Raw genomic sequence first — 21,981 nt, 5'->3', positions numbered from 1 at the left:
AAAAGAGAACTGGCAGTGAGAAGGAGGAAAGCAGATGTCCCCATACCATAGGCATGGTCTGACAAATTGCCTGGACTTAATCAGAGGTCTATAAAACATTCAGTGGAGTTAAGACAGGACAAGGTACTTTTGGTAAAATATATATTTTATTTATTTCTTCATACAAAGAAATATGAATGTTCAGTATTTAATTGTCTAGAAATATCTGCTCCATTTTGCTCATTCATGGTGTAAAATTATTTTAGATAGATACCACAAAATACTTGATTTGCTAGCCTATTTATTATATGTGGGGTAAGACAAAACATCACTATCTGAATATAAGGTTGAATAAAACTCAACCATAAACAGATGCATCATGACCGTGAGCAGAGGTTTCAAAATTCTCCCCAACAAATAAAAACTAAGGGCTTCTCAAGTAAATCTGTCAGCTCGAGAAGTGATTTGCAAATCATTCTTATTACTGCTTGAGGTCTTTGTGGAAGAGATGTTTCTGCAAATAAAGAATAGCATTGTTGAGGTAGCAGAAACTTCCATGCTCAACCACTGTACAAATGGCCCACAATTAGGTCCAATCTAAATGCTGGAAACAAGTGATCCCTTTATGGTTCTAGAGAGATTTAGCAAATTTGGTTTGTTTGTGTTATTTTTAATAGAAGAAAATAAGTGATGTTTAAAAATTTGTGCCTTTTCTTTTCTGCTCATTTCCGAAATCCACATGTGGTGGACGCTTAGATTACGTCCTCACAGCTGATTTGTATTATAATCCCCCTCCTAAATGGAAGGATGTGGACTTGAGCGTTATACAGAACTAGTCAGAGGCACAAAATTCACAAAATCATCAAACATAAAATCAATGAGGCATTGCTGACCACATTTGAGTTCCACACCCATCCTCTGTGTATATATATATATATACATATATATATGTATATATAAAACTTAACCCTGCCTTATGAAAAATCTCTTCTTTCAAGACTAAATTTCTCTAGATTTCCTCTGCTGATTTTTCGTTTAAATTTTTTTCCCAAAATCTTCCAAAGTCCAAACCCTCAGGCTCAACCAATCCTGCCACATTACTTGTAGTAGATGCCTTTTGCATAATGGTTTGCATTTAAGAATTAGACACAACATTGTGGAGTTACTGATTCGTTGTTTTCATTAGACTGAGGAGTAGCAGATAGAGCAGGGCTATGTTGAGGTCTTTCTTTCAATTTGGAGGCTATAAGATATATAACAGATGGCTAGCTAGACAGTTTCTTCCTCTTGCATAAAAAAGTATTCAAGTAGAAAGAGAAAACGAGGTTTAAAATATGCAACAAAAAAAACTGAGACAAAAACATGAGGCTTTATAATGAAGTTTCAGATTTGCAAGATAATTTGGCAACATAAAAGTTAATCGAGTATTCAACAGAATATAAGATGCTCGTTTTTTTGAGATGTAGATGCTTATTGGTCCCTTCCACATTGAGATTTTATGATAGAGGAACCAGATCATCTACTGACTGCACTTTACATCATATCACACCATCTGCATGACTGCATCTCTGGCACCCACCCAATCTGATTCAACTCATTATCCCAAGAAGCAACGAGACCTGAGAAATCGAATCAGGTTCATGTTATGTAATTAGCATAATGACATGTTGCCTCAGTGTATTCCACCACACAATTGCTCCTTTGATAAAATGCCTATTCATAGAAAAAAAATATCTGAGGGATACACTATGCATGAATCAAAGACACTGTGAGTAGCAATTAGGTCTATTGATCAATCCGTTGTTATTTAGCAGGAGGAAGGAAAACAAAGTAGGAATGTTGTGGGGCAGGGGTGTAAATGTGAGCCAGATGCACTGTACAAATATGGTTAGGCAGCTTAGTGAATTAATTGCTTAAAAATTAAAAAATAAATTATTATAAAATAGATTTCTGTACATTTACATATATATAGATAGATAACAATTGTCACATCTTTTGCCATTACAAACTCAAATAGTTTTCAGTTTTTGTAGTTCATTTTCAATCCCAACCAAAGTTGTGTCCAGTCATCTGGTAGAACTTCATATTAAAGGGCCGGTAGAAGTCTCGTAACCTCTGCACCACCTCAGGGTCGATGTTGGGGTGTGTTCGGCCTTTGGTTTTGCCCAGGCAGTGAGGCTTGCTGCTTCCTTCAGCCTTCTTCAGGCATGGAAATCCCTTGGTCTTGTTGAAATAGAAGTGTTTGTCTGTAATGATCCTCTTCAGGCCCAGGAAGTCCTGCACACGGCCGAGCTCTCCGGCTGGGTCACTGATCAGCCGCTCGCCGCTCACAAACAGGATCTGCTGCATGGGGAAGAACTGGAGCCAGTTGTCAAGGTGCTTGGCGTAGATGCCGATCTGGATGGCACTCCATGAGGTGTCGATTAGGCCTGTAGTCCTGTTTTTGAAAGTCAGGCTCTCAAAGGTGGGAATGTCTGGCTTTTTGGACAGTGTCTGTGTATAGTCTGAGATGGCCCGGGTGACCGGATCCCTCACCACCACTATGAGTTTGGTGGAATGCGACATGGAGTAGATCCGAGCTGGAGCCTCACGGGTCACAAAGTAGCTGGGCGTCTTCTCCATGGTGATCTGACCCTCCAGGGTTTTGGGCATCAGGTCTCTGATGGCAGAAGACAAAAGGTTAAGATGGCGGTCTAATGAAAGCAAAATGCATGAGTCTATAACCATGATGGAGTATGCATGGTGACTATCAATGAGGCAATGCTTCTGGGTTTAAGGCAATTAGCATTATTTGATCAAAGATCCACTAATGAAAGCTAATAAGATGCATGCTATCCATTTCCTGGAATTACTGCCACTGCTGTCTGGACCACAAAGGTCATCAATATAGAATTTATGCAAACACTGTTATTTAAAGAGGTCCATCAGCACACTCCACTTTGTGGTTAGCTCAGTGTAAATTTAGCCAGAACTCTTTACATTATTAGCCACTTAAGAACATAAAGGGTAACAGACTCTTTCCAGTAGTTAGCCAAGTTCTTAGTCTAACCTTTCATATTCATTTACATTACAGATGAAAGCCGATCTGCTTTGTTTAAGCAAAGAAATCCATTGCTTGGAGTGGTAAGCGGGTGAAAGGGATATGTTACATGAGTACATATAATCAAGGCACATTTGAGAACAAGTCTTTTTAAATGAAAAGGCAACATGGACCAAATGCCAAGCAGAGTCAAGTTGCAGATTCGGGTAAAGTAGGGAAGAGTGGATTATAGTGTAGTGATAAGAGTAAGCTTTGATAGATAGTTATGGATGGAGGGGGGGACGTACCATTTTTCTTACTGCGTGTCTGTATTCAGAGACTCAATAAGCTGAAGAATAAAATTAAACATGCCTGCTTTACAGGAAATTTTCTATTCAACACCCTAAAGATACCCCATAGAACCAGACAATGGGGGTTTCCCTTTCCAAGCAGAATCACTTTGAGAATATAATAACCACTAACCAATCCCTGAAGTGCACATTAATACAGCAATGAACCTAACAAAAGAAACAACTTGCTCATTAAGATTTAGCCTAAAGTGGCTAAAATTACACATCAGGAACCTCCCAATTAGTTCATAGTTTTGCAACAAGCAGGCAAAATATATAAGATTGTGTTTGTCTGAGAAGATGTGGTAAGCTAGTAAATCTCCAATTCCCATGGATGGTGTGTTCAGTCCAGATTTGGAGTACCCAGTTCTAACCAGACATCAACAAAACCAAAATAAGCCCCACTTCCCTTAGAGTATCGGAGCACACACACCAATAGGACTTGTTGGTTTATTGTCTCAGGGGTAACAGGCAATGTTCTCAGTTCCGGAGCTAAGTTACAGACGTATTGTCAAAAGGCTTGTCAGTGTCTAGTGTAATCCTGCTTTGTGTGTTTACACCCTGCAAAAGCAACACTACATGCCACTTCAAGAGGCCACAAACAATACACAAGTGGTATCTGCTTTCCCCACTTCAGTAGCTAGCAATTCGGTTTATCTCTTTCAGCGATCTCTTTGCAAAAGGCTTGGTTAAGAACATGTCTGCTGACTTGAGAGGTGAGAGATTCCACAGAAAGGAAAAGGTATAGTTAATCACATAGGACATAGAGAAGTCTTGAGTGGAAATTTTTGTATGCTGCCATTTGGGATAAGAAGTTCACCTAAAATAGATTTGGAGAACATGTAGCGCTAGATATCCTCAGTGAACCAGGGATGGAAAAAAAAAATCTGTATCTTTGCAATGTGAATCACAAGGTGTCAATCCCGAAATGGAAAGCAGCCAAGGGCAGAGCGAGGTGAACTAATGATGCAGTGCATTTAATAGGAAGCTGTTGGCAGACTGGTGTATCCAGCCTCTTAAAAATAGTCAGCCACTGATCCAATTATGATAATGTCCGGGTGATTTCTGCTGTCTCACAAAAGAAGAGTGGAAGAGAAGAAAGGCCGGCTAATTGTCATTAATAGTCTGGTAAACAGATGAGCTTAGCACCTACTTATGGCCCAATGTCAAGTGGAACCCCAGGGTTCAGTTTGTCTTAGAGTAGCTTAACATTAAGAAACTTTTTAGACAACTGAAAAACCCAGCAGAGGTTTATTGGTTTACATAGCCCTCAGACAAGTGTTCAGGAAATATAAACTTGATGTATGACTAGTGTTAAGCTCGTAAGCTTGCGGTTAGGGGGTAAGAGTCACGTATTAATTCCTAATTATCAGGAGTAGAGGAAACATTTGTGTTTGTGTGTGGGTTTGGTAATGAATGCCAACATTGGTGGTTTCACTGCTAAATGAACCCCCCACAAATTCATTCACACTAATGTGTGTTCTCAGCCTCAGGGATAGAATTGCACAAAAGAACACCACAAGCAGTGTTGAATCCATCCTGTAACCTTTCATTTAACCATGTTTTTTTTTTTTTTTTACTTTTACCTAAACCAAAACCCTCAAATAGAACTTTTTTCTCAGAGCACAAAAATGATTTAAATGACTAATATTGAGGCTTGAAATTTCAAGATGTGGAGAAAGAATATTGATGGTGGGTGAAAGGTTAGAAATCCAAAAGAAAAAAAGGCAAACGGGGAGGACCATGACAAGCCTCCACCCATCCTCTTATCCCTTTACTGCTTCTCAGAGCAAAAGGAAAAAGAAGGAATGGAGAGAAAAGGGGGTTGAGGAGGACAAGTGGTCGAGCCCTTGGAGGAACAATGCCCATTCTCACCCATTTTGATTTATGAGGTGGTTCTTTTTGGACGTTCCATCGGCAAACAGGCCACGCTCTGACACCGGCGCCCTCTTCTTTCCCCCCTTCTTTACTTTCAAACAGAGCATTGTGCTCGAGTGATCTGAGAGAATCAGGGCCAGAGCAGAAAGGGGGAAGGGGCACTCACAGAGGCCTGAGTGGGGCACTTCTCGCTCACTTTGGGGGAAGAGAAAGAGAGAGGAAGTGGAGAGCCCTTGAGTGGAGTGCACAGCAGCTCGAGTGCCTCTGGGGGAATGGCCCAAGCGCAAGCTGCCAACAGAGAGGGTTAAGATATTGGACTGATTAATTATTTACCACAGGATTAGAAAGGGGATAGGTGTGCTTGAAAAAAGATTCTCCTGATAAAAGAGGGGTGTACCTCTGAACAAGGCAAGGTCGGAAAGTGGTCATGTTACTTGACGGTTTTCTAAGACTTCTAAAGCATTTATTTTCATCGTTTGTAATTTAAGCATTGCTGTATTGTATGCATCAGACAGGCAAAATCATATCATCTTTTTTTTTACTTTTACCACCTCCAGCTTCATCAGTGTTGTTAGAGAACAATCCTATCCGACCTTTCCTAACTCTCGCAGTTTGTCCTAAGACCTTCATCTCCCATAAAAACTCCGCTTTGGACAGCTTCACACAGGCTGTATGTGTTTATTCTCATAACACAGCTTGCTCTTTTCAGTAGCAAGGTCAACTGCCTCTTGTGCAGCGGAAGACTCATCCAAGTTGAAAGAGATCCCAGAAAGAAGGAACACAGTTATCTACAGTCTCCCTCTTTCACATTACTTCAAATGCAGCAATAAAACACTCCTGAGGCCTGACTCGTGAGATCAACAGAGATAAAGTCAGGAAAAGAGAGCGGGCGGGAGGATGACAAGAGCCGTTATGTGTTGCATTTCTTCTCCTGTTTCCCATTTCATGTCCTGATGTGCTGATAAGACGGTTTTGCTTACATAAGATGATGACAGCTTTTTTTTGTCTGTAAGATTTCATGCACAGCTTTCAAGAGACATATAGCTGATTTTACATTTCGGTTTATTTATTACAGCAACAATCTGAAGGACAAAGAAATTTGCCATCCTTAAATGTATGACGGCTATGAAGTTCAGAAAGAACAAAAACACACAGGTCTGGGTGCTGTATACACAAGGTATGGTATAACTCAGCCAAGCACATCAAATAAACCTAAAATCAGGCATGCAACAGTGTGTCCATCATCTGAAATACCAGAAGAGACAAAGTCCAGAACCATGGAACACTTACATACTCTCAAATTGCACTCAAACAATCAACACTGCTCTGTGTGAGCGAAGTGACAGGGTGTGTGACAGATACTCTCAAGCCCAGATACAGCTCTTTGCCATGGGTTCCCACACTCTGGCCTGGTTCCAATAATCAGGCTATTGATTACAGTGCCTTAACCCCAGGCTAGTGGGGCCATAGAGATCTAAGCACTTGACTGACACTTTACCCAACCAAGAAGGAAATACATCCCTTCTCCCAACTCCCTTACTCATTCGATAACTTACTATTCAGAGGAATAAGAAATCTCACTCATTCCTCTGGTAACGAATCCCAAGCCTAGTTTTCCAAGTTAAAAAAAAATAACCATTAAACCATTAAATGTACGAGACTCTGGTCCAAGATGAAAACCACAGAGCGGTGCTTTATCTCTTAATTATGTGTCTGTCTTTGTCATGTGCAAGCTAGTTGGCGATGTATGGCACAGAGCCCATATCAAGCAGTCTTCCTTTGGCGTCTTTTAATCGCTGTTCCAGTTTTGTATATAACGGCATTTCCAGAACTCCAGATTCATAATAATTCAATCAAATTCAAACAAAATACTAACACGGCAGTCTTACTGTGTCTATTTCCTATACTCTTGGCTGCACCGTGTCTTGTCTCCAGTGTTAGTAATCACACAGCCAAACCAAGCCCTTTGTTTAAAAAAAATTGATTGTTATTGCACAGGACAAGCTAATAGTCTACGAGTTTAGGCTCGCCTTTGCATCAGTGAATAATCTCCTCTGGATACTGTTAACGTGTACGTAAAAACTGCTGGTGTCATCATAAAGACTGCCCTGTGTTCATCCCAGGACTCCTGTAAACACAGGCAGGACTGTTCACTGTTCTACTCCTAAATCACACTATCCACCTGTCACCTAGAAGACAGGTTCCATTTTAAGTCCTGAAAGGGTTCTTCCTCATGAAATTTCAAGAAATTCTTGGCTTGTTCAAGGATCTAAATCTTGGGTATATATGGTACAGAGTATATAGAATACTTTTGACCCTTTCTTGCAATGGAGGCATCAGGCATCCATCCACTTAAAGTCTCCTGACACGTTTCCAGAGTGAAATAAACCAGAGATCTGCTCTTCACCTGTAATGCCACAGCCAAGCTACTCTACAGGGCACACTGTCTGTGTGTTTGTGTGTCCTGTCTTTGTTTTTGTTTTTTTCTCTTCTCCTCTTGGCTCTCCGTCTCCTGCTTTCTCTCTTTCACCCATCCTTGGCATGTAACCCTTCCCCTGGAGTACGGTAAAGAGACGTAATAAGTTACCTTTCCTCAGATGTGTGTCTGATCTCTGGCCGTCTCGGGTGCAACTGTGGCTGAGTCGTGTTTCTTTCTCGAGAGTTCACTCTGCGAGCACGTCACCCTATCTGTATCAGCCACACTCACAGAGCCTCTTTAGGAGAGTGTCTGCTCCGAGGGATGAATAATGGAAGAACATGGAAAATCAGAGATGCTGACCTGGTGTTGTCCTGCAGCTGACACTGACGCGTACGCGCACCGAGGCTCTTCTGACAGAAATACTTTTGCACTTGGCTAGGATCCTGAAAACAGCATTAGCATTAACCGGTGCAATTTTTTTCCTGAAAGTTGGATGGTAAAGCAATGCTAAAGGAAAACTCAGTACAACAGGACCCTATTGAGGTAGATGCAAGCAGCTGTAAGTATCATTTAAGCTGTATGTTTTGTCTAACAGCCTATGTGGCATGTGGCCCAACGACTAGCTTCGGGCTAAACAGTTTATCTCCGCTGGGAAAACACAAAGGATTTACAAACCAGAAAATAATGAAGATAGACAGGCACTACGCAAATATGCGCATTGACAGATTATATCTGTAAAAAAAAGAACCACGACCTGTTTGGTGCTGTGGTGCACTGTGCCAGCCACAATTTCAGCAATTTCTCTCACACAAACTCAGAAAAAGACACGCACTTTCGGCTGCGAGTACAAACTCGCTCTGAACCGCAGCGGTCTCTGTGAGAAGTGCATAATGACGTGCATAAATCACTGGCTGCTCAACTTGAATAACTCTCCATCTGCAGCGAGTTTGTTTCAGGTTTATTTGCTGCTCTTCAATGCCTTGTGAAAGCTCGCTAAAATAAAACAGGAGCTCCCGAGCACCACGTCGAGTTTCAGCGTCTCAGCTGCGCCAGCTGAATGGAATTACTAGTCGCGAGCGGCTCGGCATGTGCTCTAAATAAAACATGCATAGAAATGAAGTGGCACTCGTGCCTAGAGTTCAAACATCAACTCTAGCAGTAGTGTGTGTCTGTAGGTGTGCACCGGCTGTGCTGGATATATCGAAGTATTGGGATTGTTTAAAGAAACTGTAGTGGATGTGGATATTTAAACAGAATGAAAGAAACCAGATAACAAAAAAGTATGACTCAATGACACTGAATCATTTTTAGTTAAGCTAACACTCTTCGTAACTTTTCAACATTTAGGACCGAAACTGAACTGAACTTGACTTTCAGCGCTTAAGTTTCCCAACTCAGTAGAGCATGCAATCTTGGAGTAATTAATCAGCCTGCATAAATAACCTAGCAGATAATGGCCATTTGTGCTAATCTGGCTTCTTCGCTCCTTAGCGGCCATCAACCCAGAGCTCTAGTGTTTGTCCTGCTCAAGTAATCCGCTCTGATAAGCCTGTTTGCTCGGAGTGTTTGTGCAGGGTGTTAACGGACTCCATTCAAATTCCAATAGAGCAGTAAAGCAAGCCTCCAATGTAGCAGCTTGATCAGAGAAATGCAAGAGTCTCAAAACGTTAAAAAGTGAAAAGCCATATAGGTGGCAGCAAGACTTTTTCTTGAGTGATCTTCAATGTCCCGCTTTTCAAAGCCAAGACGCAAATCCCCCCTTCTTCTGAAGCGAAACGCTCTCGAGAGAGCATCCTGTTTTGCTTGGCATGCATTCCTCCCCAGCTGAAGTGTGTTTGAAGACAGGTGAGCGTTAAGCACTGGGGATTTCCTGTGTCTATCTGTCCATCACCACCAGGCTCATGCTTAAACATTTCAGCAGTCTGCTGGCATTCTCCTCACCCAGCATATAATTAGCTAAATTGTGCAGGAATAGCAACATAAGTGACATTTAAACTGCTTGGTTAATGCAGGAAGAAGCACAGTAGTGCGCTCTCCTCCGCCCGTCACGAAGCGCCTTCGCGGGTAGCGATTTCCATCGAGGGAATACGGGCCAGTGCATAATAAAAAAAAAGACTGGGTTTCACTTTTCGAGCCTGTGTTATTACGGAAAGGATGTCCGAAATATCAAAATCTCAATGACAAATGTTTTCACTTCCCTCTCTCATTCTTTTCCCCACTGTCCCTGTTCCAAGATGCCTCACGGTTCCACGAGAAACAAGATCCGTACCGCCCGTGCCAGGAAGACATGCCGTTCCAAAACCACAAAATGCGGACGCGAGTAGACATTTGAGAAATGAGCTATGACATGAAGAAAAAGAACAAAAACTACCGCTTGGCTTGGCTTGTTTTCGTTACGACTTTAGACTTACATATCGGGGAGTGAGTCAGTAAATGATTTTAATGTCTATAATCGCGCTCCTTGATGTTCACTTATGAATCCAAAGTGCTATAAATGGCTAATGGAAACAGAAACAGTTATAATTCAGTAATGTTGCAGCGCAACATGAAAAACATACCAAACAAATGATGATCGTTTTTGGTATACTGGTAAGCACAAGAGCAAAGGAATGGTTTAGTGGAGAAAAAAAGTTGATAAGTTGGGTGTTTCCTTCTTTAGTTTTTCACCAGAACTTCTTTTTGGGTCAGAAAAAAAAATCTGTATTCAAATCTGCTAGCAAGAAAATATTAGCTTGCAGAAAAGTGCAACATGACTTATTGAATGAAGGCAATTTTATTTTATATTTTATTTTATTTTATTTTATTTTATTTTAAATGTTCACCAAGCAACAGTAAGAAAAATATCAATGCAAAAGTACTTAATAATTAATCACCCCTCGATCTTTTTATATTTATTTATTTATTTATTTCCAAAGAAACCATAGTCCCACCTTCTTCAACAAATCAACACCTGTAATTTCTGTTTTCTTTCTCCTTCAGAAAGTTGCCTCATTGCTAAATTTTTTTGATATTTGGTTTGTTGATTTATATGAAAAAAAAAAACAATAATTATTTCTGATATTGCTATAGCAACAGTTTGAAGATCATCCGATCATGCCACGGCTAAAGCGGAAATGTTAACATCTCTATTGATCAAACATCTTGGTCAAACTTCTGCCCACAAATCTGGGAAACTTTTTCTTCTCAAAATGCCATGCTTTTAAAAAAAAAAAAAAAAAAAAAAAAAAAAAGTGTCAGTATTTATAGACTCTGCTTCTTTTGATAGCAGAGAGGGAAAAAAGATGAAGGAACATGAAAAGAGAGAAAAGGAATGAGTGAAGACACAAAGGAGGAAACAAGCCCTGGGCTCCAAACACACACCAGCTCTGTTGCCTGGGAGCTTCATTCATCTGTGCTCCAGCAAGCACATCAACACTCGTTTGTGTATGTGTGTGTATGTGTGTGTATGTGTGTGTTCCCTTAATCATCTGCTCTTTCTTGCAGGGGTTAATGGAAACCTCAGGGGGTCTCCCCTTTCCCCCAATCCTCTACTTTTTCCTTGCTTTCATTCACTCTTCATCAGAAACACACAGACACACACACACAGACACACACACACAGACACACACACACAGACACACACACACAGACACACACACACAGACACACACACACACAGACACAGACAATTCTATAACTGACACTGTCGCATCACCTCACTACGGAGATTCAGTTCAATGTGATCACTTTGCTCTCACAGCTTTTTCTCACTGATGATCCCACACACATGGGGTTTCTACGATTACAGTGCAATTTGTGTTCCACTGATCTTTCCAAATATGGAGGTCAAATAAATCTTAAGACATTTTATACACAGATAAAGTGTCCTTAACACTAAGCTATATTTATATTTCAGATAAATAACTTACAACATGAATCGAACATCTGCAGTACTTGTGCCTTTTCCAGCCCATGTTGATAGAGCATATTAGAGCTCTAATATTTCACTTTTATTCAGCAAAATACTTCAAAAATCTTGTTTTTATTTATTTAGTTAGTTAGTTAATATCTATCTATCTATCTATCTATCTATCTATCTATCTATCTATCTATCTATCTATCTATCTATCTATCTATCTATCTATCTATCAATTATTTTAAATAGTTAGTTAATAGTTATTTATTTATTTATTTATTTATTTATTTTGTTGTTGTTGTTGTTTGTTTGTTTTTTTGTTTGTTTGTTTATTACCATCTTCAATCAGACCTCCATTACAGGTTTCAAAAAATTCCACATTTTAGTTTCAAAATATTCCCTCAACCCTGTTACCTGTAAAAAGTCAACGGGAAATTGCGGAATCATTTCCTGAAGCTCATAAGCTCCAGTTTTTTTCCAAGTTTTTTTTTCATCCGACATCCTCTCCACCATGTCATATAGAACTAAGGAAGAAACAAGGTCTTTCTCTCCACAGGCTTCTGGATGAAGAGACCCGACTATCTAACTGCCTGACTTTTACACTTTTCCAATTTGGGGAGTAAATAAACTTTTTTTCTAGAAAGAGTACAAGAGAGAAATATATATATATATATATATATATATATATATATATATATATATATATATATATATATATATATATATATATATATATATATATATATATATATATATATATATTATATGTGTGTGTGTGTGTGTGTGTAATAAGCATGAGAGCCTTCAGCATTCAAAGGAGAATGTCTTACGTGTAAATTTCCATTAACACCAATCTCGAAGCTCACAGTAGTGGCTGATATGTAATACGATGACCATCTCTTTCGTTTTCTGAAAACTTCTGTCACTACGTTGTTTAAAATTAAAGTTCCCCTGAAATCAAACGTAATGTTTCTGAGCTTTCAGTGTCAGTCCTTTAGCATTATGGACACAAATACTAACCTATATCTGGGAAAAACTTACTTATACCCTTAAATTAGCTTCAAATTACAGTCAAAACACCGTCACTGGAACTTCCTGTCAGGAAACAAGTTCAAAACAAAATTTTGACAGTTCTTCAGGACATAAGATGTGACGTTGGCATGCTTTAACCCTGGGAGCTGTATTAGTCAACATTACACTTCATAACCTGAGCCCACAGTGAGCCAGCATTTCACTACAACATTGGCTCTATTAACGATACTTGATGCATCGCTATTGACAGTATAAAGGAAATAAACCTTATAAATGCTTCTTTACCGGAACTTTTAGGCTTGTGGTTTTTTTAACCTCAATGGCGGCTGACCACCTCAGTGGCCCACCAGACTCTCCTGTCCCCAGGCTGCCCCATTGCATAATTAGCCAGAGGTAATTTGGGGCTTTTTTCTGCACCCCCCCCCTTTGCTCTGGCCACCCCTGTAGTACGGCCATGCCAGCTTAGGCAAAGAAACTGGAGGCCCTTTATTTCCCCTCAGACACAATTTCTCTTTCTGTATGCTGAACAAGCCCCAATGATCCATTGGCGAGTCGCATACCCATACATATACCTAACGTACACATATACTTATTCTTCCTCAAGTGGAAGTTGCACCTAATGCTTCTCAGTGGATGTAAGGATAAATGCAGGCGTGTGAGAACAAGGGGACGGTGGGAGGAGACGGAGAGAAAGCGAAAAGCGAGGACTCAAAAGAATAGTAGCTGCTCCATAAAGGAGGTGTTGGGGATGGGCTGCTTTGGGGGAGGAGAGGGGTGGCGACGAGGCCACAAAGGAGAATAATCTGCCGGTTAGGAAGACGCTGAGCAGTTTAGCCAACACTAAAGCGTGCTTGGGAGCAGCTCTTTGAGTTTGCCCAGCGAGCACCGAGCCAGCCTTTCAATAGAGGATGTCAACCTGCTGACTGCTGAAAGGCCCAGCGGTCAGGGTTCAGCTCCAGCTGAGCGCAGGAAGTCTATTTCACTCTCTGAAAGCACGGCGCTTCTGCTGGGAAGCGATCGTTAATGCTGACCTGAGATCAGCCTCTGACTCGGAGTCTAATGTTATCTTCTTTTTGAGCAGAGGGTCGCTGTGAGGCTGAACTGTAGCGTGGAAAATGTTACAAGAAATACGTTCTTTGAAAGGAAACTGGCAGTTGACTTGCTTGTGTATGCAGTGCTGTAATTACAGGGGTCACAGGTCATGGGGTGCTGAGAATCAGTTACCTCCACATCATTTATTACAGGGGTTCTAAAAGAAGTGTTCTTTCTTCTTTTTTTCTATCTATCTATCTATCTATCTATCTATCTATCTATCTATCTATCTATCTATCTATCTATCTATCTATCTATCTATCTATCTATCTATCTATCTAAATAGCATTTGTTGTTTTAAAATGGACTTTACAAATAAATTTGACTTGACATTGACTTGAATGAATGAATGAATGAAAAAATAAAGATGTTTATACTCGTCATACAAGTACAATAAAATTAGGATTGCATCTCCACGTAGAAAAGCTTTAAAAAAGTAAATAAATAAAATATGGATTTTAAATTAATTAATTCAGAAATTTATTTATTTATTTGGTTTTGCATTTATCCATTCATTTCATAAATAATTTATTAAAATTATTTATGTTATTATTATTTATTACACATTTAACCTTTTACTCATTAATTTAAACAGAAGAGTAACAGTTCAATTAAATCCATCTGTATCAATCCGTATTGATAATACGATTTTTTTTTTTTTAATGTAACAGTGTAACGTTTTAAAGTTTAGGAACAAAAAGCTCTTAACAAAAAGTTCGACTACATTTATGACTGATATTATTTTTGCATTTTAAGATTTTATTTCTGCTTTAAGAAGAAGAAGAGTGGAATGGTATGAGAGTATTCATGCACATGACCAGTTTCTGTACAACGAATAGCGTTCGAACGGCAAAGACACTAAAAGGAAGTGTGTGGGTGTGCGTGTGTGTGTGTGTTGGGCATCTGACAGGTCTCACCTGCTGCGCAGATGGTCTTTACACAGTCAGCGCTGTATGACGGACTGCCTGCTGACCCTTATCCACACAGCATTTGACCAGCCGACACACACCACCTACTACACCCCGAGCTAATCGATACGTTTTCTCCCCTAAGGATACACACCGGCTTGGGTCATTACTGTGTGTGTGTGTGTGTGTGCGGTACCAATCATCAGACCCCTGTGCAAACATCACACGCTAATCAACAAAAATAGCGTCTAATAACAAAAGAAGCAGCTTTGTTTATGCATCTTTATGATTCGCACTTCCGCTAATCTAGGCCTACCATGAAGGCAGGAAGTGTAGAAGTGTGTGTCCAGGTCAGCTCCACTGTGACCCTGACTTCCTGAACCTGGTGGATAAAAACGTCCCGAACGCTCGGGATGGATGGATGGATGGATGGAGGTCCTTGTCTGGATGATACAACAGGAGGGCTTTCAAGCAAACTTTCAAGTAACAGACCTCCAAACACTTCCTGAGGCAGATAGCAGAACGCTTTTTCTCCTTACAGTAAAACAACGCTCCGCTTGTCCTTTCGTCAGGTGGCGCTAACCAGAAAGCTCCTCTTTAATCACAGCATGGACTCGGAGAGTGCACACTAGACACGCTGTTCTCTACCACATCTCTCTTTCATGACTTTGATAGGTCAAGGCTTAAAAAGCTGAGAAAAGAGAAGACTCGGGGGGGAAAGGGGATGAGGGGTGATTAGACATTCCATCTGATTTGATACCTTCAAGCCACTCATAAATTATTGTACAAGGACTTTTAACATCACTTCAGAACCAGGACATTAAATGTCACACGCGTTAGTCACTATCTGAGGCTCCTAAAACTTTATCTACAGTTCGAATCCTTATGAACACAACTCAAATTCTCGATTCTGGTCAGAAAGTGAATCATTTTCTAGACCGACAGCTGATCAGTTCCAGCTGTGAGGCAGAACAGATGCTCCACATTATCTCAAAGTAACAAAAAAAAGTGAATTTTTGAAAATTGAATGAATGAATGAAAATGAATTTTTCCTTTAAGAAATTATATATATATATACATATATATATAAATTGTTGACATTTAAAGTTCAGTTCTGAAACATTTAATGAAAGGAGTCTCCGGTGTCAGTGCTTTTCCACCACAGATGTGAACTTTTCAATGATTTTCCACAAGATTAAATGTACTTACATGGATAAAATCAGACGTTCTCTGACGTTTATTAACAAACATCATTGTCAAACATTTAGCAAGAGGGCTACAAAACTGTTTTATTTTAGGAAAATAATCAACTCTGCTTCACATCAGGTCACACCACACCATGGCATTATTAATTATTTTCCTCTAAGCACATGCCCTGTAGTGTTAAATTCCTCACTCGTATTGATTTTATCACACATCAGTATGTTTAATCACGTGACATCACCATGTACAAAATCACTCTTACGACACTCTTTTTTTTTTATACAGAAAGAGTTCTGTATTAAGCATTCCTTCACACTATGTCATTCACGGCAGCAAGCCTTCCAAAACATTCGTCTCGTCCGAGTCTGGGTGGAACGTTGGAGAGGTGAACTCTGGATTATTAAATGCTCGGAGTGTGGAGTGTGAAAGCAGCAAATGCAGGTTCCAGCAGACCACACAGAGCAAAAACATTACTGAAATGTTACACCACTAAAGCGCTGGGATTATTCAACACACTCCACAATACACACACACACACACACACTAACACATATTCCCACAGAGATGTGCAGAAAATTGGGTTAAATGCCAGTGTAAAGGATTGCGCAGGAAATCGCATTGTCGAAAAGCCAAGTAAGGCCGGGATCAGAACTCTTTTCTCAACTCAGGTCTGTACTATTCTTCAAAATATACATTAATTAACATATTATTATGACTTTTCGTTTGCCACATAACTTGTCTATCAAGATGTTCTACATTATTACATGTAGCTATAAATGGATTAAAAAAAATGTAAAAATTAAAATAAAAAATGTTGAATTTTTAAACTGCTCTGGTCAAGAGGAATTTGACGGTTTGGGATGTTATTTTGTTAAATAAATAAATAAACACTAATAATAATAATAATAATAATTATTATTATTATTTTTATTATTATTATCCTTATACATCATGTTTAATTCTTTACCAAAACATCTCAGAACGTTTTTTTTTTTTTTTTATTTCAAGACTTTCTCCATAAGGCGTCTATGTCTTGCCAAGAGTGCACTGGACAAATGACTTCAATAAAATGAGATTTTTTTTTTTTGTTAACTCCGCAACTACAGCCGAATCATGACAAGGGAAGTCTGTCTCACCATAAAAAGTGTTTGTTCCCTTTTTATAGATTACAGTAAAGCCATGAGGCAGATATTCCCAGAACAAAAAAAAAATTGGGTGAGACATTTCCTTAACATCTCAGCCACATTAAACTCAAAGCTCTGGTGTAAAATCAAGAATCCTGCTAACAAAACAATGGCAAATCTGTCTTATAGACAAAGTGTTGACTAGATTTTGCAGTAGTTTAAGTTAAATAAATAAATAAATAAAAGTTTAAATGGCAAATGTTTGGGGAAATGTTTTAAAATGTTCAGGGAAGGAATTAAACGTGATGGGTTAAAATAATCTTCTTTTTTATTTTTAAAAAATAAATAAATAAATAAATAAATAAAACAACATCCCAATCTGTTAAATTCCACCATCTACAGCAGACAATAACATTTATAGCTACATGTAACGATGTACAACAAGCTATTTTCAGTTGAACAAGCTATAAACACTATCTCCAGCCACACAGCAAAAAAGTGAAAACTTCCCCTGTCATAAAAACTACAAAACTCTGGTACTGGAGACTCCTTCTATAAAAGTTCATAAGTGTCTCATTACAGCAAACCTCACCATATCCAACATCACCAGTTCTCTTTGTTAAGTAACAGTTTTAAATCAATTTATTATTAGTCTTAGATTATGAGGATGGTCTGTCAGGTAAAATCCCTGTGTATGCGTTGCTATAGAAACAATCACAGATCAGCATGATTTAATATAAACCTGGGATTTGTGTAAGAGCTGCTTTTATAGAAAATTAATAAGCACCTACTGACTAATCAGAACTGAGAATTTAACAGCGCTGTGGTCTAAAAGTTAAACGTCTGCAGCTGTTCTTTGTCTCACACACACACACACACACACACACAGTGTGTCAAGGTACCCTTAGAACAAATAATCACATTCATACGTATAAAGTGACATGATAATTAGCCCGGAAAAGTTAACAAGGATTTAACAGTCCAACCCAATCAAACATCTCTCTCTCTCTCTCTCTCTCTCTCTCACACATACTTTATAAAAACAGATTTCTCCCCAACACACACCGTATAAAGTCATCACCTTTCTCTCCATCCCCACCTTCTGTTTCAAACCCCAAAATCACTTCATTTATCACACGTGTTCTACAACACTGCTGGATCTCCATACGCAATCAATGGGGCGACGCTTCACGAACACCAAACTGCGCCCAGACAGTTTATCTCCCCTCGTGACAGAGCTCTAGGTTCAGACGTTCTGATTGGACCCGGAGCTGAGCGAGCAGCTGTGTTTGAGCAACGCTCACTCATGAAGAGTCTGGAGAGCGTCACTGCCCTTTTTCTCTCCTCTCTCTCTCTCTCTCTCTCTCTCACTGAGCAGCAACATAAAAAAATGAATAAGGGTGTGCATTTTGTTTGTGCGCTGTGCTTTCAACCCAAACAGCAGCTATAGGATTTCAGTGGTGTCGCATGTCTCGGTCAAAGCAGCTGCAATGCATGAGAGATCAGTAAAGCTACACACACACACACACAGTAAATAAAAACACACACTCCTTGGAGCACTTATGTCTTAAAGTCATTAATAAATTATATCTGTCTGGTTCTGGTCACACACGTTTTTGTTAAATCTAAAATATTCCGATTGTTTTTTTATGATCTCAGCTATGAAAGTTTACCTTGATCTCTAATTAATTCCAGCTAAGAAAACAAAGTGAAGAGGTATATAAACCCTGAAGGAAGGTTGTATTCAAGCTGAAAAAGTTTTCAAAAGATTTTATTTTAAAACAAAAAAGAAAGGCTGTTTGTCTCATAAAGCCACACTTGGTTGCGAGTGGTCCTGTCACGGCACAAGAACAGATAAAGAAAAGCCTGGAGGCTGAGATTTGAAGCAGATTTAGTGGATCAGAGCTTCAGCCTTGGTGTTTTCTTTATAAATAAAGGATTAAAAAAAAAGGCCTCTTCTTAAGCGTATAGGGCTATGGGAATGCACGATGCTCCATAATCGAGGCCAGCTTGACCTGGAGCATGGTATCAGGCATGTTTCCGCACACGTCGATGTTGTATTAATTCCATACCACTGTAAGGATCCGAGGCTACATTTAAGATTAGGAATTAATTTCCATTCAACCTACGCTTACATGCGAGCTGATCTCAGTCTTCCAGACAGGCTCGGTCCTACCCCAGAGCAACAAATGAGCTGTTTCTGGCCTCAGGATCCGTGATATGCATGACCACAGTCTTCTTTTCATCTCAGCTCGATCTCTGTAGTGCTCGACTCTTTCACTCGGTCCCGTTCCTGTTGAGGGCCCCCGAATGAGGCGCATATTGAAGGCGCTGCACTTTCTTCTCCAGACTTTGACTAAATCCCCAAACTTTAGTAAATCCCTTTATTGTGACAGGCGTGCTGCTCGAATGCTTTAGCAACTTTGTCAAAGTGAAAGAGTGGCAGAGAAGATCACAGGTGCTCTAATGTTCCCAAAAAATGACCTCTTTTTTTTTTTTTTAACCAGACATTAAAAAGCAATATGCAAAAAATCATTAAGAAATCATTGAGAATGTAAAATGTAAGTGAGAAAGAGACAGGGTGAGAGAGACAGGAAGAAAGAGACAGAGCGAGAGAGAGCGAGAGAGAGAGAGAGAGACTCAGTACAGAGACATACAGCTAAATCAGTCCAAGTGTCAGATTTAAGTGAATTATTTAAAAACTGCTCGGCTCGTTGGATTTTAAAAATTCTCCTATACCTCAAATTCCTACAGTAAACCAAAATTAGGAGAGACACAAACATGGTCTAACCAAGCTTCCTTTATAAAAGGCGTTAGCTAAGCTCTTTGTGAGGATTGTTTCAAGGCCAATTTGAGACTATTGTGGTGTAAATTAGAGTGAGTTTATTATGCTGTTTATTTATAGCCTGGAGAGATTGAAAAGGCTTTTCAAACTTTGAAACGTTCAGTCTGATTCCCTACAGAATAGAGAAGCTTTATTAAATTTAACCTTCACATTTTAGACAAAGTCTCAGAGTCTCTCCCTTCACATATTCTGGCATTAAAACAGTTGTGGGTGTATTTCTGTTTAGTTCTGTTTATCATTTTATACTCAACAAACCCACAAACAAGCCAACAGCTTCTCGGAAAATAGCACTGAACTGAATTTACGTGACATTTTGAAGATTTTTCCGGATTGATTAAACTCTCGCTGAAACCGAATGGAATTAACGGGAAATATTAAAGCAGTTTCTAGAAAGTTTCTATAAATTTACTCTTGCATGGATCTGAACAGCAAACAGATTACGTGGCGTGTTTCATAATAACAATCATAATAATCTGCAGTTTCCTAAACGTTTAAAACACGTGTATAAAGGCAAGAAAAAAAATACTAAAACCGGATTATTATAATATCGGATATCAGCATTGCAATGGACGAGCACATATAAGCGAATAAGGCCTGGTGCTCTAAATAAATAAATAAATAAATAAATAAATCAATAGGACAAACCTGACGTATATATTTCACACTGTAGGTGGCATATTTTAGATATTATCCGAATATTGCGGCAATTACGTATGTATGTATGTATGTATTTATTTATTTATTTATTTACTTGGTTAGTTAGTTGATTAGTTAGTTAGACAGCTACTTAGCTGTTTAAAATAATTTGCTCTGACGGTATATTCTAAGACAGTATCAGCTTTTCACAACCCCAGTTTTCAGTAGAAGAAATATCCAAAACATTTTTTTTTTATTTCTTCCGTCTGCAGCGGCAGTTCTTTTTTGTTTGTTTGTTTTTTCGTTAGTCTGTCCATCGCTAGCTAAAGCATGTAAACTTGCTTAAAAGATTGCAAATAAAAAGATAAAAACTCCAACCAAATCCACTGATATGAAAATGTTTGCTTTTGATGTTAAAACCGGGTCATGACGGGATCAAGGAAAAGCTTAAGAAGAAATAGGCTTAAATACTATATGTATATAAAATCTAAGGAAGGCAGAAGTTTACATTTCTCTTTCTCTCGTGCACCTGCGTTCACGTGCACCAGCTATCAAAAATATTATAATGCTTAATCTACAATAAACCCTTTAGAAACCTTTTAAAAAAAAGTACACAAAAAATGAAATAAAGGTTCTGATTGGAGCTTACCTGTACCAATCCAAACCGTTGTCATAGAAACGGTCGAAAAAGTGCGGCTCGGCTCCCGCCGCCCTCACGTCCGGGTGCACGCGGAGAAACTCGAGCAGTGCGCGCGTGCCGCCTTTCTTCACCCCCACGATGATGGCCTGCGGCAGTCGCTTGGTCCCGGAGCCGTTGGAGAAAGTGGACAAGCCACCGCTGTGCACCGGGGACCGTCTCTCTCCTCCTGTGTCTCCTCCTGCGTCTCCTCCCCGCCGCTCCGTCTCTGTCTCCGTCTCGGCCTCGTTGCCGTTCAAGACATCACGAGGAAACGTCCTGACATCTGTTCCGTCGTCGCTTTTGACGTTGTTCAAGTCTCTAGAAAACACCCCGACGCCCGTTTGGTCGTAGTCCTCCCAGCCGCGCGCTCGTGGAACTAACCGGGACTCGATTCCCGACATTAAGCCCGCGTCCTCGGGCCGGCGCCGGTTTGCGCGTAAACTCGGCACGGTGGCGCACGAGCCCACGCACGAGTACAGCACGTAGAGCCACAGCACGAGCATGATGCCGAACAGCGCGAGCTTCCGCCTCACCGGACTCGCTGACAGAACATACGGATGATGTGTGCGAAGCAGGCTATATTCCATAAGCCTCGACGGGTGCGACGTGGACCGTGCTCCAACCGGACATTTTCACACGGGAGGGGAAAAAGTCTCTCCAGGGCGCGCGCGCGCGTCAGGATGCACAAGCCATTTCAGTCCTCACGACGAATAAATATCAAAATACAAAATGTCAAACTATTCTAAAGTGGTGGGGAAAAAACGAGGGGAGAACTCCAGAACGAAACGACTTCTGATCATAATGTCCCGAGGAGAAAAGTGAAGAGTAATAAGTGAATAAACACAGCGTGCGCGCGCTGCTCTCTCTCTCTCACACACACATACACACACTCTCTCCGTCGTTTTATTCACGCTTCAGGCTT

At 39.9% G+C, this 21,981-nt stretch overlaps 1 protein-coding gene across 1 annotated transcript; it reads right to left on the bottom strand.

The window, feature by feature from the left end:
* Window positions 1–127: 127 nt before the first annotated feature.
* On the bottom strand, window positions 128–21,981 carry hs3st3b1b (heparan sulfate (glucosamine) 3-O-sulfotransferase 3B1b). Its single transcript, XM_058406142.1, has 2 exons — window positions 21,030–21,981; window positions 128–2,638 (listed from the first exon to the last, which is right to left on the bottom strand). The coding sequence occupies exons 1-2, from the start codon at window positions 21,644–21,646 to the stop codon at window positions 2,020–2,022; spliced, it is 1,236 nt and encodes a 411-aa protein (XP_058262125.1). The 5' UTR covers window positions 21,647–21,981; the 3' UTR covers window positions 128–2,019.

This window comes from Hemibagrus wyckioides, linkage group LG13, assembly GCF_019097595.1.
Source record: "Hemibagrus wyckioides isolate EC202008001 linkage group LG13, SWU_Hwy_1.0, whole genome shotgun sequence".
NCBI classification, from domain to species: Eukaryota; Metazoa; Chordata; class Actinopteri; order Siluriformes; family Bagridae; genus Hemibagrus; species Hemibagrus wyckioides.
Note: the sequence above shows the minus strand (reverse complement) of the source record. Positions and strands in the feature narration are given on the sequence as shown.

Bases quoted from the DNA above. Each gene is read 5' to 3' on its own strand.
- hs3st3b1b (XM_058406142.1), bottom strand. From the start codon at position 21,646: ATGGAATATAGCCTGCTTCGCACACATCATCCGTATGTTCTGTCAGCG. The intron at 2,639-21,029 runs GTAAGCTCCAAT...TTCTGCCATCAG, and splicing joins AACGGTTTGGATTGGTACAG to AGACCTGATGCCCAAAACCC.